The sequence below is a fragment of the Nelumbo nucifera genome, chromosome 6 (genome assembly GCF_055504915.1).
Source record: "Nelumbo nucifera cultivar China Antique chromosome 6, China Antique-T2T, whole genome shotgun sequence".
Classification (NCBI taxonomy): domain Eukaryota; kingdom Viridiplantae; phylum Streptophyta; class Magnoliopsida; order Proteales; family Nelumbonaceae; genus Nelumbo; species Nelumbo nucifera.
In genome coordinates this window covers 18,842,232-18,858,942 of record NC_142654.1, presented here as the reverse complement: position 1 = coordinate 18,858,942, position 16,711 = coordinate 18,842,232, and the positions used below count along the sequence as shown (strand labels likewise).

Here is a 16,711-nt window from a genome sequence, read left to right as displayed (position 1 = left end):
ATGAATCGGTATCATAAAATGATAACAATCAGGTGATATTTTATCAAAATTCAAGTGCGGGATTTTGATTGGTCAAAGCACTTCCGGTATCATGTATTTCCGGCAGCATAGATTCTCTCCCTTTTAGAAATTAGGGGAGGCGAACGATAGTTGCGCTCTCTGCCTCTCTCTCTCTCTCTCTCTCTCTCTCTCTCTAATCTTTTCTCAGCTCAATCGCCATGAAGCTCAGGGTAAGATGTTTAGAATCCAAGGAGACATTTAAGATCGAAACACCGTCTCCTTTCTCTCTGCAAGACCTAAAAAGTGCAATTAGCGGGAAGGTATCGTCTCTCCCTGAGACGTTGCACCTCTCCTTAAACAGGAAGGACAAGATCGATGATTCTTCTCCTCAAGCATCTCTCCAGTCTCTCGGCATCAACTCTGGAGATCTGATCTTCTACACTATCAACCCCAATGATTTCTCGTCTGAAACCCTAGTTCACACACCAACTACGCGTGGAAGCCCGCAAATTCAGGCAAGTACACCTTCTGATGTCCATCTCGAAGAGAAAACCCTGAAGCATCCAGAAGTTTTGCAAACCCAAATTCATGATATCAATTCCAAAGAAACTCTAACACTACCTGAGGATCATCCACAGCAAGGAGAAGCCATGGATATTTGTGAAAATTTCAATGAAAAACCATTCGATATGGAAGATGTTGATGTCGACGAATCTGTCTTAATGGGGAATTCTTCTTCTGTTCCTTGCTTTTTGAGAAAGGTCCTTAAAGAGGATATTTCCAACGCGGAGAGCGGTCGTAAGCTCCTAATTATGGCCGTTCATGCGGTTTTGTTGGAGTCTGGGTTTGTTTGCTTCGATTCTGCATCTGCAAAGAAGATTGATGGAGTTCATCTTCCGGAAGGATGGGCATCCATGTCTACTGCTGTGCGTGTACATTACACACTTCCCGATCTCTTGGTTTCTGGATGTGACGTTCTGGAAACCGTTATTTTGAAGTTTCAGACTTTGGGGAAATTTGTTAATGTTTATGGGTCTTTAACCACAAAGGGTTCAGGTGTTTATGGGCTATCTTTGGATGAATCGCGTTTTGTTCCGTCAATAAATTTTGTGTGGACAATTTACAACTCCCAGAGTGGTGTCATCGACAAAGATGGTTCTTCTAAATCATCTCATGAAAAGGAAGTCTTTGAATTCTGGAAGCTAGTGAAAGATGGGCTTGCATTGCCACTCCTCATAGATCTATGTGATGAGACTGGATTGGATCCTCCACCATGCTTCATGCGCCTTCCGACTGAACTTAAGATACGGGTATTGGAGTTACTACCTGGTGTTGATGTTGCCAAGTTTGGTTGTGTGTGTTCAGAGATGAAATATCTTTCATCGAATAATAATCTATGGAAGCAGAACTTCGAGGAAGAGTTTGGACTCTGTGATATGGAGGGAATACAAGGAGGGGGAAATTGGAAAGAGAGGTTTTCTATATGTTGGGAAAGGAGGAGGAAGAGAAGAGGGATTAAAACCATAAGAGAACAGCGCATCGTGCCAGAGAGACCACGTCCATTTGGGTTTCCATACTTCCCTGTGAGGAGAGACCCTGTTCCCTTTGGGGTTCCTCGTATTGTAGGAGGTGATTATGACATGCTCCCAGGTTTCGGTGCTCCTGTTCCTTTTGGATCCGCTCGAGATTTTCCTCGGTTTCCTGCACGGAGAAACTTCTCACCTCATTGTAACTTCCGTGGATTTAATGCTTAATCTAGCACCTTATGGTCTCTTATGCTCTAACTGCGTAATCTCTTCATCCTGTTGAGCTTGTTGTAAGGTGAGGGTGAGAGTTGCTGCCCAGGTACTCTATACCAGTGTCAGATATAGGTATTGATAATTATGTTCTTATCTACCGGATTTTCTACAAGAAAACAGAATGGATCCTACATTTCGATCTGCAATTTTCCCTTGCATTATATATATATATATGGATGAGTCATTGAACCCCAACTTAAATGGCAGGATCTGTCTGCTAGTACTGGTGGTAATGTAAATATTTTTGAAGCATTGTTGTTTATAATACATAAATAAGTCACCTTTCCTGGTAATGTAAATATTTTTTGTGCATATATGTTTTGATTCTTAGCTCTAAATCATTTTCTTGCCAACAGATTCAAGTTTGTATGCACAATCTTTTTTTCCTGGGTTCAAATTTCAAATATGGAAATAGATGGCCATTTACACATGTAACTGTTATTTCGTCAATCTAGCAATAGAGATGTCAATTTTTGTGAACAAGATATGGAGTTGCCTTGGAATTTTTGCATTGAATAAGTGCCAAACGATGAAAATTGAAAAGTGGATGGAATGGAAATCCAGACCAAGGTTTTCGCCTTACTTTCTGAATGCATTAAACTTCATTACATTCACAGAGTGATCTCTACTTCAACCCTTTTTCTAATATCAAGTATCAACAGAAGACTAAGCTATGATTAGCATTATCGGCTGTCCTGTGATGACTGATGATACCTTGCTAAATCCTAACAACCCCACATTGGCGATACACTTGACCACTTTATCACCATGCCAGCAGGTTCTGTCGCCACTTCTCCCTTTCTGTAGCTAGGTTGTGATCATAGTGACCCAAAATAGGGCCTACTACCAGCAGTATTTCAGTCTGCATGTCCAAGTGCCAAGCTTTCAGTTGACTGGTGATTTTTCTTTCCCTGTGTTCTTTGGTCTTAGGCTCTTAGCTATGATAGAGATGCTCAAAAAATAATGAAATAAATAATAGTTCTGTTTAAACTCTGAAAGGAATCACAATGGACTATTAACTTTGGCCATCAAATTTTTTAATTTTGTTTCCTTTGCTATTTACATCCAAAAAAAAAAAAAATTGTGAAGGGACGGGAAAACAATGCTCTTTATCTCCGTATTAAAAGGATCTAAATGATAGCCGAAATATTTCACACACACACTCAAAAAAAAAAAAAAAACCCTTACATCCAATTCACAGAGAAACAAGCACAGCCTTGACTGATAAAAAATGCCCTTTATCTCTCTATTGATACTACATCTGGTGGGATCTAATTCTGGAATATGCAGAAATGAGTCGATATTTTAACGACTGCCTGTTACGGCAGTAATCATGTAATGAGTAATGACTTTTCGGAGTTAGAAATTTATATCTTCATAGAGACATGTTAATTAAGGCTTTGGAGTGACAAATGACAATTCAGAGCTGTAGCAGGAGTTTATATTTTGAATAACTTCAATAGATATATAATTTTGAGTGGGAGACCTGGTGGATTTCTAAACCATCAATTTTGATCATTCCCGCTGCATTTGGGTATGCAAAAGGCCGGTTTTGTATTATTCCAAGTCACTAAGCTGAATAGTAACTATATGTTTTCCTTGTTTTCCTGATTCACTTTATCCTGGGTTCTGGTTTGAGAAGCTGATTCCTTATTCCATACCAGATTGAATACAATCCTACTACTATGCTAGGACAAGCCCGTGGTCATGGGTTAGGGCTGCAAATTTGGACTGGGAACTGGGCTAGCCTGAAGTCACGTTGGGTTATGGACAATTTTAAGTTTAAACGCCAAGATTTTTTTAATGTAATATAAATACAGTACTCGTGAATTACCATCACTTTGTTCATGGCTCAGTTTGGAAGGAGTACAAACACATATTTTGTATTATTTTGAATGTATTTGCACTTTATATATTTATATTTGTACTCCTTCCAAACTGAGCTATATGTACTAAGCGAATTTATCTTGATTGAAGAACTAGTCCGATCACAATCCAACCTAATATGAAGGAAAGGGTCGGGAGTTAAACAAGTTGGGTTGGATCATTATTCACCCAAACCTGATTTAACCCGGCCCGACCTGAGCCTGACCTATACCCCTCCTGAGGGGGTCGAGGCAATTGCTAATTCTGATTTGTAGCGCTATTTAGACTACTTTGGCTACGATGGTTGTTATGATGCAATGCATTTAACCCCATATTATTTGATGCTGGATTGTTATTGAAATTCTTGGAATGTGGGGACATGGCTATAAGATTTTCTTTTTCACAACTTTGTCTTGTTAGGTTTTAATTTCTGTTAAGTGGGCTTATATATTCAGTGAAACAATTGCATTGATGGGCTATCTTGTAAGTGGGCTAAATCAAGTGATTTATTTATGCAAAGCCCGTAGACTTCAACAAAAGGGCATTGGGGCTTAATGAGTGGATACCACATTTTGGCCCATATAGGCTTAATGGGATCTTATTAGGTCAAAATATAAAGGCTCCTAGGTTATGGTTCCCGATATGTTAAATCATCTAGCCGCCCTCCTTGTTCTACTCCATTAGAGTCAAAGAGCTGAGAAAACCTAAGGAAGAAGGAAGATTTAACTGAGGAAAACCACACCAGTCGACCAACCATTGATTCATCATTCATTTCGCAAGGGTTTCAGCTACTGCGATGGATACAAGTATTTACGTTTAAACCTCCTTGATAACTGCAGCATGATATTCTTTGGGGTGCAAAATGGCTTCTTGTTCTTCGTATATTGAATGGTATTGATATGATTCTGCAAGATTAAGGATTGTTTGCTCCCCCTTTTTTATTCTTACATGTCTTGGCTCATGGGGCTTATGCTTCAATTGGGTTTTGGGTATTTAGGTCAGGGTTTCGGTTTTCCTTTTTTTTTACTATGAATTTGTATCATTGGATCTTCGATTTAAGTGTTGAGTTTTTATTAATGTTGCTCGTTGTTTATTCATGGCTGATGAGTAATGCAGTAGTCAAGCTCTAATCTATATATATAAACGTGGTCCAGTGCACAGAACTTATAGCATACAATTTATATATTTATATAGGTTGTAATCCACCATGATTGCAATGGAGAAGGCGAGAGTTTTGATTGCCATCTACGTGATATGCACTCAAGGCCTAGTGTAGTGTATAAAAACCTCGAATGGCTCGAAGAAAAGGGAAACGGAGGTACTGTTGGATAAAGAGAAAAAGAAAAAAAAGGGAAAGAAAAGCTTTGTTTAAGACACCGAGAAAGATTCGTGGAGAATGGCATGGCTGAACCCTGAAGAGTGAAGACCAAGTTGGGTGCGACTATTAAAGTAAACATTATTGTGGGTGGTATCGATAGTCGATACGTGCGTGGAAAAAGAATGAAAGAATGAAAAAAAGAAAAGTAGGGAAATGCTCAGGTAGGTTACTAGTTAGTAGAGGAAGGACCAACTGATGACCTGATCATCAGTGACCACACCTGGGTGGTCTAAACTCTGAGACGGTGCTTGGTATTGTGGTAATTGCACGTCCGTTTCGAGTCTATGTAAGTACCATGTATGAGTTTATACTTCAACATTCAAAACATATACTTAGTTAGACCGTTTTAGGTGATAAACGAATAGAAACAGAAACACCTTAAAATCTGCATAACTCACAACCGCTCAAAATACAGAGACGAGTATTTCTCACAATGATGAGGTAATGTGCTTCCTCCATCGAGGTATTGTGGACAAAGCCATTTTGTGGCTGTTTCTGCTGAGGTATTGCACTGCAGTTTTCTCCAGAAAATACCTCACTCGAAACTGCCACGGTATCAAATACCTGCTAAAGTGCAGAATGCTAAGGAAAGGAATAAATGTCACATGCCATGATCCGTAACCGAATGAATTCGGGTTTGCATCATAACCGTTTTCCTTGGCAACTCGCAACAACCAGTCACTATTCACAAGTCGCAAGACTCACAAAGTCAAGAAGTCACAACCACCCAAGTGTTTTTTTGACTTGCTGGCCTGGTATCAGTCTTGCTTTTGCAATCCACACAGGCACAGATTTGTTTGTATGCATCAAAGTTCAAGTTCGGGTGCAGCTAGCTGCAACAGTTTCATCTCTAACTGCGCATGCGCGGTACCATATATATTAACCCAATAAATAAGTTTAAGTGGGGTCAACGAACCGGCGCAGCGGGATTTTATTAGACCAGCTGCATCATCTTCATCGGAAGGCACCTATCCGATCCCATATTTGTCTGGTCCGGCCACGGTTGCACTGCAAAAATCTGGATGGTAGAACTCTCAAGGGACGTTAGACGTACATCTCAATGACATGATCCAAAGACCAAAGCGGATTTGGACCTGGATCCAGGTGGGTCTGCTGAAGCTCCGACCTGTTATACGTCGGTCCTGCCATAAATTCGGAAACTTTAATTTGGAGGGGGGAAGGGGACGTTGAAAAGCTACATCTCCGGGGTTTTTGAGTAGCTTCACCTAAGATTCCTTCCTAAAGCAAAACAATAATATATATATATATATATATATATGGATTTTTGAACTGCAATCCCCCTCAAAAATCTGAATTGCAAAACCTGTTGGGTATGTGTGAGTTGTCAGCACCATTTGCTTTATTTTTTGGTTGGAAGCATTGTTCCCATATAGACTGCTTTTTTGGGAAAACAACACTGGTTTAGAACTGGTTTCAGCATTGGTTATATTATCAAACATCTAAGATGATGCCACATCATTGCAATGCTGGCAATAATGAGCTGTTTTCTGAGAAAACGCTAAATTTGACTTTGCTTCAGACCACACTTTCCTGATTTTTAAGACATGGTCTGAAGCAATGTTTTTTATGGAAAAACGGTGCCAAATAAGATGCCATTTTCTAAACTAATGTGGTGCCTACATGAGACTGCTTTCTGAAAATGGCATTGATGCCCAACCCCCAGATAGCTCCTGACGAGCTTCTTACCTGCAAAATTCAAGTATTTTAGGTTTATTAGACATGTATTTACTTTTTTTAGGAATAGTGTATAAATGTAATTTACATTTTCTATTATGTATGCTTTCATTTTCTTTTTCCTTGTTTTGCTTCATGGTAGGTGTGTCAATGGACAAATTATATCATTCTAATTTTGTGATTTTATCTTTCATTAATAATGGTTGGTTTTGGTTTGTGATTGTTATAAATTGATTATTGAGTTACTTATATATAAAGGTTTTCTAGTTTTTTTTTTTGTAATTTTTAATTTTTATTATATTTTGTTTCCAAGTATAAATTTGATGTATAATATATAAGATATAATTTTTTTTAAAAACACTTTATTTATTAATATATATATATATATATATATATATATATATATATATATATATATTGAATAATTACTATTTTACTGACAATTTTATTAAAGTTATAATTATATTATAAAAATGAAGTCTTAAGTTCTTATTAACATGGATAATTATTACAAATGTTCTTATAATTAGTTAAAGAATGATACACCTTATCCTAAACCAGATCCGACCCATTGACACCCCTATTCATAGCGCTACACAAGTGGGGGTAGGGTTTATGGATGTTCAACAAAAACTGAAAAAAGAAAACCGAACTAGAAAATCTAACTTTACCCAACCAATTGATTAGTGTTTTTCAAAAAAATGGTGGTACCGGTTCAGTTTTTGGTTTACCTAAAACAAATCGGTGGTTAACCAAATTGATTGATATGTATTACATATAATATTTTTAATTGTCTATTTATAATATATTAAATAAATTGTATATTATATATTTACATCATTTATAATATATTGTATTATATATAAAATATTTATAGTGTTATATTATATGTTGATATATTTTTAAAATATATATTGAAAATATAAAAATTCAAAAAAAAATTGCGAACCGAACTGATCAACTAGTATGTGTTTGGTTCCATTTACATTATTTCATTCAATGTTTATACTTTATTTGCTTGTAAAATCACTTGTAAAATCAAGAAAGGTAATAATTACAACCGTTTATAATAACTAGTCTCCACATCATCATAATAATGAAAAAACACCTAACCATTTGTGGAAGCTTTAAAAAATAACTTCCCCAACAGTAGGTGTGCACAAAAACCAAAATTCACTTATCATTTTTAATGAGTACAGAAAAGCAAAAAAAGTAAACTACTGAAGTGATGCCTATATGATAGTGTTTATTGAATAAATGCCCACGAAACCAAACACCCTCTTAATCAACCAATTGGTTTTCGTTTAATTTCAATTCCCCATTTTCTCAAAAACCGAATATACCAGTTTAGTTTCAAAAATTAACTCATGATTCAATTCAGTTAACTGAAACGTAAGCACCCTTAATAGGGGTTTCCTATCTCCCACACCTGTAACCTCACCAACCTTAAGGGAGATTTGATCCCAAATCTCCATACCTAAGCGAGAGAACTTATCAACTGACCCACCAACATTTGGTATGTTTGCTTTTCAGTTGTAGAATTTTAATTGTTATGCAGAGGTTCAGACCTAAAACTTACAGTGTTTGGATTTTCATCTGTTTTTTTTTTTTTTTTTTTTAATTTTTCCTTTTTTTGATAGCCTTCTTTATCCACTCAGCATAAAAGTGGGGTCTAAACATTCTAAGTCTAATTGGAATCAATGGGAAAGATGCCCATTCAACAAAACAAATGGGAAAGGCGCCCCTCTGAACTTTTTTATCTCCCAAATGCTTTGTTCCGAATTCCGATGCCAATTCTCAACCGGGTCTTTCAACCCGACCGGAGTCAGCACAACCTGGTACTTCTTCACAAGTGATTCCACTTTCCTTAACACCGGCATTCTTCCTAACGTTCCCAGACTCGGGTTGAAGTGCTAAAGTTAAACCGACTGATCCTTCCAAGTTCCAAATGCAACTATTTCTGGTGGGTGACCAAGAATCTGGTTGGCTGGTTTTTCTGGTTCGGCAGATCTCACAAATGGACCCACGGTCCATTCCATTGGTCAGGATGCCCACCACGTATTTGGTATAGAATCTGTGTCTCCCTAGTTGTTCAAGTCATTCATGTCCCCCATAATCCAACCCAAGTCCCAAGGTGCCAGCCATTAGTTCCATTCATGAATCTCAAAAAGAAAGAAACCCAAAGATGAAAGATGGTCCCTGTCATTATTGAACTGAGCTTTCCAAAGATGGTTCTCAATTTTCTCAAAATTCGGGCTCCCAAAAGAGAATTAAGGTAGGTGGTGTTTGCCATATCGTTCGTTACCTTGGAGCCATTTGCAAAGCAAGTAAGCAACTGGTTTAGCTTTTGCTCGTAGAAATTTTTTGCTTTTTTACTTTTCACATTTCAATGTTTCGCATCATAATTCATTTGGTAGCTTTTGCTCGTAGAAACTTTTTGCTTTTTTACTTTTCACATTTCAATGTTTCGCATCATAATTCATTTGGAGTGTAACAGCAACGCTATAAGTCAAGCTATTGTTTCTAATAATTAATTCTATCCCCTACACTTACAGAAAATTGTTTTGTCTCTGCTTGTTGTTTCAAATAGATTCCAAATTTCAGGGCTGTGATGTGACAATCCTCACTAGACTATATATGTCACTGCGAAAAAACCCTTGATGCGCTTTTAGGGACACAAATTTCCATTCTCCACTGGGCCAAGCTGGGCCCAAGTCTTTTTATGTCCCAGAACAGCTGTAGCTGAATCTGATTTTGGGCTGGACCAAAGTTGCTATCAATGCCTGCCTCTGCCTCAATGTTGATATCATAACAAACACTAACACAATTATATTTATTCCATCTTTATTCGTAAATGTGAAGGAATTAACAAATCGGGCCATGCCCAGTTCATCAGTCCAACCCAAAATCGGACTACCAACCAACCGCTTTCAGAGGGTAGGGACTAGGGACAAAAAAACACAGAAAACCCACCCAGCACTTTGACAATGTACTACTGTAGTAGTAGTAGTAGAACACTAGAACCCCCGCTGCTCACACAACCATGGTCCATGGACCGAAGTCTGATTAGAGTTGGTTGTACGGTGTAAAACAACCAATGATACTATGCGATAAGACCCAGGAGAAGAAGCTGAGTACTATCTTCATCACCATCGATCATTCCCAGATACGATTCATCTTAATTTAATTGGACCACAACACAGTCACCGATGCAAATATTCCACATGCAGATTGACCGCTAAATCCGGTGGTTTTGCATGTTCCAGCGAGATTAAGAATTGACCAAGAAATGTCGTTTGACCATGCATAGCATTAGCAACCTCCAACCACAGCTGGAGCCATTGAGCCAAGGACAAGGAGGTAAAATAAACGATACGATTCTTTACTGTTTTCGGTGGCAGTGAGCGAACCAGAGATCATTCAGAGATGCAGTAAGAAAAGAACAAAAATAAATAAACGACGAGATATCATGCATTTAGCACTACACGTGTACCCATCTGCACCATTATCCAGTGGGCCATACTTTCCGCATCCCAATCTGGTCTACCGAAGGAGTGGCTCAGATTAATGAGCAGACGCATTGGGGTTCCATGATGTGAAGTGTCAAGTGCCTCTCTCAAAAAGAAGAGAATGGGTTAGTTGGCAGCCAGGAAAAAATATGAGTGTAGAACAGCAGGGCTTGTTTGATAGTTGGCATTTGTGTCAGTAAAAGATGTGTAGCAAATAGCAACTAGCAAGCAAGCTTGGGGTTGAAGAGAAGAACCAGAACCTCTTCACTCTCTCTCTCTCTCTCTCCAAAGATCTCAATAAAATAAGTGAAAATATTTCAGTAACCAAAAAGTTGGATTGGGGAGGAAAAGAGGTTAGGTTTTGAGATATTTTAGCAGCAGGAGCAGTTGGCACTTGGCAGTGGTTAGTCTGTCTTTAGAATCATACATTTCACCTGTTTAGCTTTCGCAGGTAAGCAAGCAAAACCCCCCCTCTCATTCTCAACGATCTACATTTCCTCTTTTACTGATTCTGATTTCTGCATATAACCCGGTTGGTGATTTGGGGTCTTTTATTTTTGTATTACTAGATTTGGACTAGCAATTGATGCGCTGAGGGTTCTATCACACACCCATTTAGGGGATATGTAACGTAATGACCTCCGCTGCAAGCTTGGAACTCCACTGAATTACTTATTCCATTTCCCTTGTAATTGAACTAGAGTAGGTTTTTTTATTTATTTTTAGAGTAGCTTTTTTGGGAAAATCTCTAAAGGGTTTCTGCCATCCTGAATTCTGATACTGCCCTTTTAGCTATTGTTGAATTTGAAGTCTGAAACTTTACCAACCCTATAGCATTACTAGCGTTTCTGTTGGATATTACTTTCAGCATCTGTCTTTGGTTCAAGTTTCATATGCTCCTCTCTTGGGGTTGAACAACGGAGTTTTAAGCCTATCTGGATTGAGTCCATGGTTAATTGATTACGGGATGCTGATATTTCGTTTCTTTCAAAAATAAAAGAAAAAGGGAATCTGCTTTCCCTTTTTTGTGAGTTTGGTGAGCTGTTAACTAATGCCATTCTTTTCTTGTTTGTCTCCTTTATGCTCTGAAAGGTTCACTTTCTTGTCTGTGGGGCTTTTTTTTTTAAAAAAAAAAAGAAACATTAGTATAGACCTGATTTAGGGTTTCAGAAAGCAGAGGTAAGTTGCTGCTGCTGTGTAGATTATATGCCTGGTGCACTGGATTTCGCCTTTTCCTTTGTGTATATAGGATGCTGTAACTGAGGCCATCTTTTGCTTTAATCTCTTCCTTGCTCTATAAAGCTGCCATGGTTACTTGTTCCTTGTTGAGTCCTGCAAGAAATTACCAGCTGTTTTTAGTCAAACCCACTTTGGCTTTTACTTACAGAGCTTCTATTTTAAGTTAACTTGCTATTTCAATTGCATTTCCTGGTTTTGGGAGAAACTCTGAATTAGGGTCTCTTTTTTTATTTTTTCGTGGAATAGGTTGAACTAAGTATATTGTTTTGAACTTATTAGTCTCGTTTAGGGGACATGGGTGCTGGTGATAACGGGAATCTGGGGTTCCAACAGAGAGGTGGAAGTCTTTTAAATTATCCATCTTCAGGGATGATGTACATGCCTGAGAAGGTTGTTGGGATGACAATGAGCACGATGCCCATGTGTAAACCTTCCAATCTAGTAGACTCATCATTCGGTTCTGCTTGGGATCCATTTGTTTCACAGGCACAGAACGTGGAGTTTCAAGCTTCTTCAATGGCATCTCGTCAAATTGTTACTTCTCACTATGGTGTTGGCTCGCTGGAAAACCAAGAAATCAGCACTGATCCTCGCCTTGTTCAGTTTCCATCTGATGCTAACCTTGTTAACCTAGTACCCAAGTTACCATGCTTCGGCAGTGGGAGCTTCTCTGATGTGGTTAGTTCCTTTGGTTTGCCTCCGTGTGGCCAAATTGTTAATTCCGAGTGTCCTTCTGATTGCCCTTCCTCGAATAAGGAGAATGGTACTGAGATAACCTCAACAAGTCCAAGGGATGGTGTTCATGCCACGGTCTTTCAGGAAGACCACCACCATATTTTAGACGAGGGAACTGGGGGGCCTTCACCTAATGGAAAGAAAAGGAAGAGAGTGCCTGAGAGCCATTCTCAACTTGATCCCAGACAGGTAAGCTATGTTATATTTTTATGGTCTTTTATTTTCAAAGATGCTAGTTTTTTTATTGTTTAATTTTTATTTATTTTCGTGGGTAACAGAGTGAGATTGAACCGCAAAGAGAAGTTTCACAGGAGATACTAGTTGGTCCCAAGGAGCAGGACGACAAAAAACAGAAAAAGGAGCAGAATGCAGGCACTAATTCGCGTTGTAAGTTAACAGGTAAGCAAGCTAAAGACCAGTCCCAGAATGGGGAAGGTCCAAAAGAAGATTACATCCATGTAAGAGCCAGAAGAGGCCAAGCTACCAATAGTCACAGCCTGGCAGAGAGGGTGAGTTTTTATTATGAGTTATCCGTGCTTCTCATGGTGGAACTTCCTTGTCTTTCTTCAGATTTTGAGCATGTGTGTCTCAATATATAGGTTCGAAGAGAAAAGATCAGTGAGCGGATGAGATATCTTCAAGATCTTGTTCCAGGATGCAACAAGGTACTTTAAGGGTTTAAATTCTGTATTTTTGTGCTTGTGAAAGCTCCTATTTAGCTGCTTTTGACTTTTTAATTAAATTGCTGTCATCTACAATTATAGATTACCGGGAAGGCAGTAATGCTCGATGAGATTATCAATTATGTGCAGTCACTACAACGGCAGGTTGAGGTATGCTACATTCTGAAAGCCAGGAGGTTTATATATTATGAGAAAAGTATAGTCCATGAACTCATCTGTACCCTTACCAAGGAAAGAAGGGAAGAAGAAAAAGAAAACTCCACAGAATATGGACATCTAGACTAACTGTTCAGCACATAATGATCCATATTCCGAAAATCAATTCCACTAGATGCCACTGATAGCTGTTTTATCTGTCATTTTCGTTCTTTTTTATTCAAACTCTTGAACCAATTTCTGAGCCATCCAAGTTTCAGCACTAAAATGAAAGGCGTCCACTTGATCTTTTGGTTCTAGTCCATGGGAGTTAATTCCCTGACAGAATATGAAGCTTTTCTTTAATGGGAAATGATATCCTATCTTCCATAAGTTGATCACTTAGCTTCTGTTGCTCAGCATTTACTGACCATTTGGATGTGGACTGAGCTCATATCTGCTGCGACCATTGTACAAATTCTTGCAATTGCCCAATAATACACAGACATGATTCCATTTGTTTTAAAATTTAAAGAACCGGGTGATCTGCTTTTTTATTAGATCACCAGTTTGTCCTTGTTTTGTTCAGCAGTCACAAGAATATTCCCTGACCATGGTCGCAGCAGATGCTAAAACACAAGCGGACCACTGCAAGGTCAGTTAATAGTGTTTTAGCTCTCTTTGCCCAAGTATGGAGATGATTTCTTTATGATGGACCTATTGTTATATTTTCCGTGTCATACTATGCAAAATTAAAGGCTGATCCTTAGGATTTTCTTCACGTTTTCTTTTTAATAACTGGAATCAATAATTTAGCTTATCAAGTTGTTTATCAGAAAAGAAAGTTTGTTTCGTAATTTTATTGCCCAATTGTTGTGATCTAAAGGGAACTATATATTTTGTTTATGCAGTTTCTGTCTATGAAACTTGCCACTGTCAATCCCGAGATAAACATTGATATAGAACAGATTCTTTCAAAAGATGTAAGTAAGACTGAGGTAAATGCTAGATGTTCTATAAATAAAAGGTTAGCATAAATTTTCTAGAGCTTGTTACGAATTTTATCAAGTTCATTTCACTGTAGATTCTTCATTCGCGGGGTGGCAGTTCAGGTATTCTTGGATTTGCTCCAGCAATGAGCTCTTCTCTTCCACAACAACACATCACTCAGCCGGATGGAGCCTTTCTAATCCAGGGTTCAAATCCACAGTTAACCACCATGTCTCAGGTAAGCTGAAGAATCTACTTTTCCTTTTTCCTTCCACTCCTCTTGTTTCTTGGTCAGAGAAAATGATTCAAGGCCTCTTACTACAGGCACCTAGTGCATGGGAAGATGAGCTTCAAAATGTTATGCAATTGGGGTTTGTTCCTAATCCAACTGTGGACAATCTTGGGCAGAATGGTAAAAGAAGGGAAACAGTTGGTTTTTGATTATTTTAAGTACAACTTGGATTTATCCTGAAGGTATTTTACGTTTTGCAGGCTGCATGAAGGTGGAGCTATAAATGTGAGTTTTGAAGGGAAGTTGCATCCCTTCTAACAGGAAGCTTCAACCAGTCTTCATTTAATTACACACTTTCACTACAAGATCAGTAGGAAAAAAAAAAAAATTAAGAAATTCTTCGGAGCTGTATAGTCCATTGCTCCTAACAATTTGTTCTTCGAGTTTTAGCAGAAGAAGGTGACTTCATAGGCACAAACCGTGTATAGTCAGACAGCATAGATGACTTGATCGGGAGAGGTGGTTGTTTTCATGGATGTTATAGTATAGAGGTTGTATTTGATATGCTTTGTTAGAGTTTTCAGAATCTGTAACAAATAGATTGTTAATAGAGTGCACCAAGTTAAGAAATGCGTTTGAAGCTCATGGGTCCATTGTGAGAGGTGATTGTTTTCATGGGTGTTAATAGTATAGAGGTTGTATTTGATATGCTTTATTGGAGTTTTCAGAATCTGTAACAAAAAGATTGTTAATAGAGTGCACTAAGTTAAGAAATGCGTTTGAAGCTCATGGGTCCATTGTGAGCTTGATTTGGGGTGCATTTCATCTGTTGAAAGCCTAGCTTTATTGTACTACAATAAGAGTGTAGTATGAGTTTCTCCTATTATGTTTGTTTGTGTTTAAAGACCTCTAATGCAAGTTGTGTTTGTACTGGTATACAAGATGCTTACGTCAAGATTAATGAATGAGATTTGGTTTCAAGTATTAAAGTTGTGCTTGCTTCGAGTTTTAGCTTTCTTCCCATTGTATTCGTAACATAGCCCGCATGCGATTCATTGGGATCCATCCATTTCAACGAGCGCAAAACTTAACGTTATGGTTTAAGCATTGGATGGTTTAGATTATTCATTGATAAGCGACATCCGACATGCATGGTACAGGTTGAGAGTTTCAGTTCTTTATTCCGTGTCGCTCAGATGATCTTTTTCTGCTGTCATTTGCTCAAGTTTTGATTATCCGTCGGTGCGGCTTTGTGGGCTTTGTGGCTGTGTTCCTTTGATATTCTATTATTATTATTATTCTAAGCATAAGCAACCAACATTGCTGGTAGCCTGGTATGCTGAACTCCAGGTTTTATTTGGACATGGATAATTGGGGAAAAGAAGTTGAAGATGAGCAATCATCTCCCCATGAATTTAAATATACATGTATTGAAGATATTATCAATGTACAGTTTGAATGTAATAGTAGCATCCTGTTATACATTGAATATACAACGGGATTCCCTACAATAAAAAACTCTGCCTTCGGAAAGTAGGGGCATCCAAATGGGATTCCCTACAAGCAAAATCTCCACAAACTCTAAAAAAAAATGCAAATTTAGTTTTACATTGGCAACATCTCCCATGAATTTGATATATATGTATCAAGGATATTTCCAATGTATGGCTTTATGATATTTGTGCAGTGTTTTTACTTGCAGGAGATCCAGGCTCAATGGTAACATCTCCATATGAATTTTACATCCATCAAAGAAATTCTCCATGTGCAATTGGATAGTGTGCACAGAGTTTTTGCTTGCAGAAGACCCAGATTTAATGACAGTTTGGATTCCAAAAAATAATAATTTAATTTTCCTCTCTCGGTTATCTTGCCCACAATGAAAATTCAAAATGTAGTCTCATACCACACATTATGTTTGTTTGAGAAGGCAACATTTGAGTTAGAAACAGCAGTCTTTAGGTTGTAATGCTGCTATGAAGAACTAAAGATCGAAAATCGGAATTAATACTTCGATGAAGTGTTAATGTTAAACAATACACAAGATCCTAGAGCTAGGAAGGCTGAAGGCATCACGAGTTGAAAACTAGTCTTAAGCTAATAAGAGGAATCAAACAGTTATGCTCAGCTTCAGGCGGCATAACCAAACTGGGTCTGCCGAGCTACACTGATTACGAGGTATTCAACAAATAACATTGACCACTGAAACTGAAAGTGTAAATATATTTTGTCATCCAATTTGCTTAAAGAAAGGGGGGGGGGGGGGGGACTTATCTGATTAGGTGGGAAGTGTTTTTAGGCTTCTAAGTCTTAAGATACGTTTGGTTTGTTAGAATAAGGTGTCTAGAATTAGGTTCAAATTTTGATTGGATGAAATCTGAATCTCATTTTTATTCTTGGTGGAATATCAATCCTTCATTTGAGGAAATGGCCATTTCCTCCCCATCCCT

General features: G+C 38.1%; 2 protein-coding genes across 16 annotated transcripts; both read left to right on the top strand.

Moving 5' to 3' along the window:
- LOC104591237 (F-box protein SKIP22-like) lies at positions 1 to 2,098 on the top strand. Its single transcript, XM_010250038.3, has one exon. It carries the CDS (start codon positions 219 to 221, stop codon positions 1,752 to 1,754), a length of 1,536 nt encoding a protein of 511 aa, XP_010248340.2. The 5' UTR covers positions 1 to 218; the 3' UTR covers positions 1,755 to 2,098.
- An 8,288-nt stretch (positions 2,099 to 10,386) lies between these two features.
- Positions 10,387 to 15,245, top strand: LOC104591236 (transcription factor bHLH74-like). 15 transcript variants are annotated; one of them, XM_010250037.3, is made up of 11 exons: positions 10,474 to 10,698; positions 10,817 to 10,878; positions 11,973 to 12,410; positions 12,500 to 12,730; positions 12,821 to 12,886; positions 12,986 to 13,054; positions 13,629 to 13,694; positions 13,951 to 14,037; positions 14,124 to 14,267; positions 14,354 to 14,441; positions 14,522 to 15,245. In XM_010250037.3, the coding sequence occupies exons 3-11, from the start codon at positions 12,003 to 12,005 to the stop codon at positions 14,542 to 14,544; spliced, it is 1,182 nt and encodes a 393-aa protein (XP_010248339.1). In that variant the 5' UTR covers positions 10,474 to 10,698; positions 10,817 to 10,878; positions 11,973 to 12,002; the 3' UTR covers positions 14,545 to 15,245. The 15 variants fall into 15 exon arrangements, 10 of the variants coding, with proteins under 10 accessions (XP_019052184.1, XP_088746288.1, XP_010248339.1 ...); XM_019196639.2 differs by lacking the exon at positions 10,817 to 10,878 and having other exon boundaries at positions 10,387 to 10,698; XM_088890163.1 differs by lacking the exon at positions 13,629 to 13,694 and having other exon boundaries at positions 13,951 to 14,022.
- The last annotated feature ends 1,466 nt before the right edge of the window (positions 15,246 to 16,711 follow it).

Bases quoted from the DNA above. Each gene is read 5' to 3' on its own strand.
- LOC104591237 (XM_010250038.3), top strand. From the start codon at position 219: ATGAAGCTCAGGGTAAGATGTTTAGAATCCAAGGAGACATTTAAGATC.
- LOC104591236 (XM_010250032.2), top strand. From the start codon at position 11,781: ATGGGTGCTGGTGATAACGGGAATCTGGGGTTCCAACAGAGAGGTGGA. The intron at 12,411-12,499 runs GTAAGCTATGTT...CGTGGGTAACAG, and splicing joins CTCAACTTGATCCCAGACAG to AGTGAGATTGAACCGCAAAG. The intron at 14,038-14,123 runs GTAAATGCTAGA...ATTTCACTGTAG, and splicing joins AAGATGTAAGTAAGACTGAG to ATTCTTCATTCGCGGGGTGG.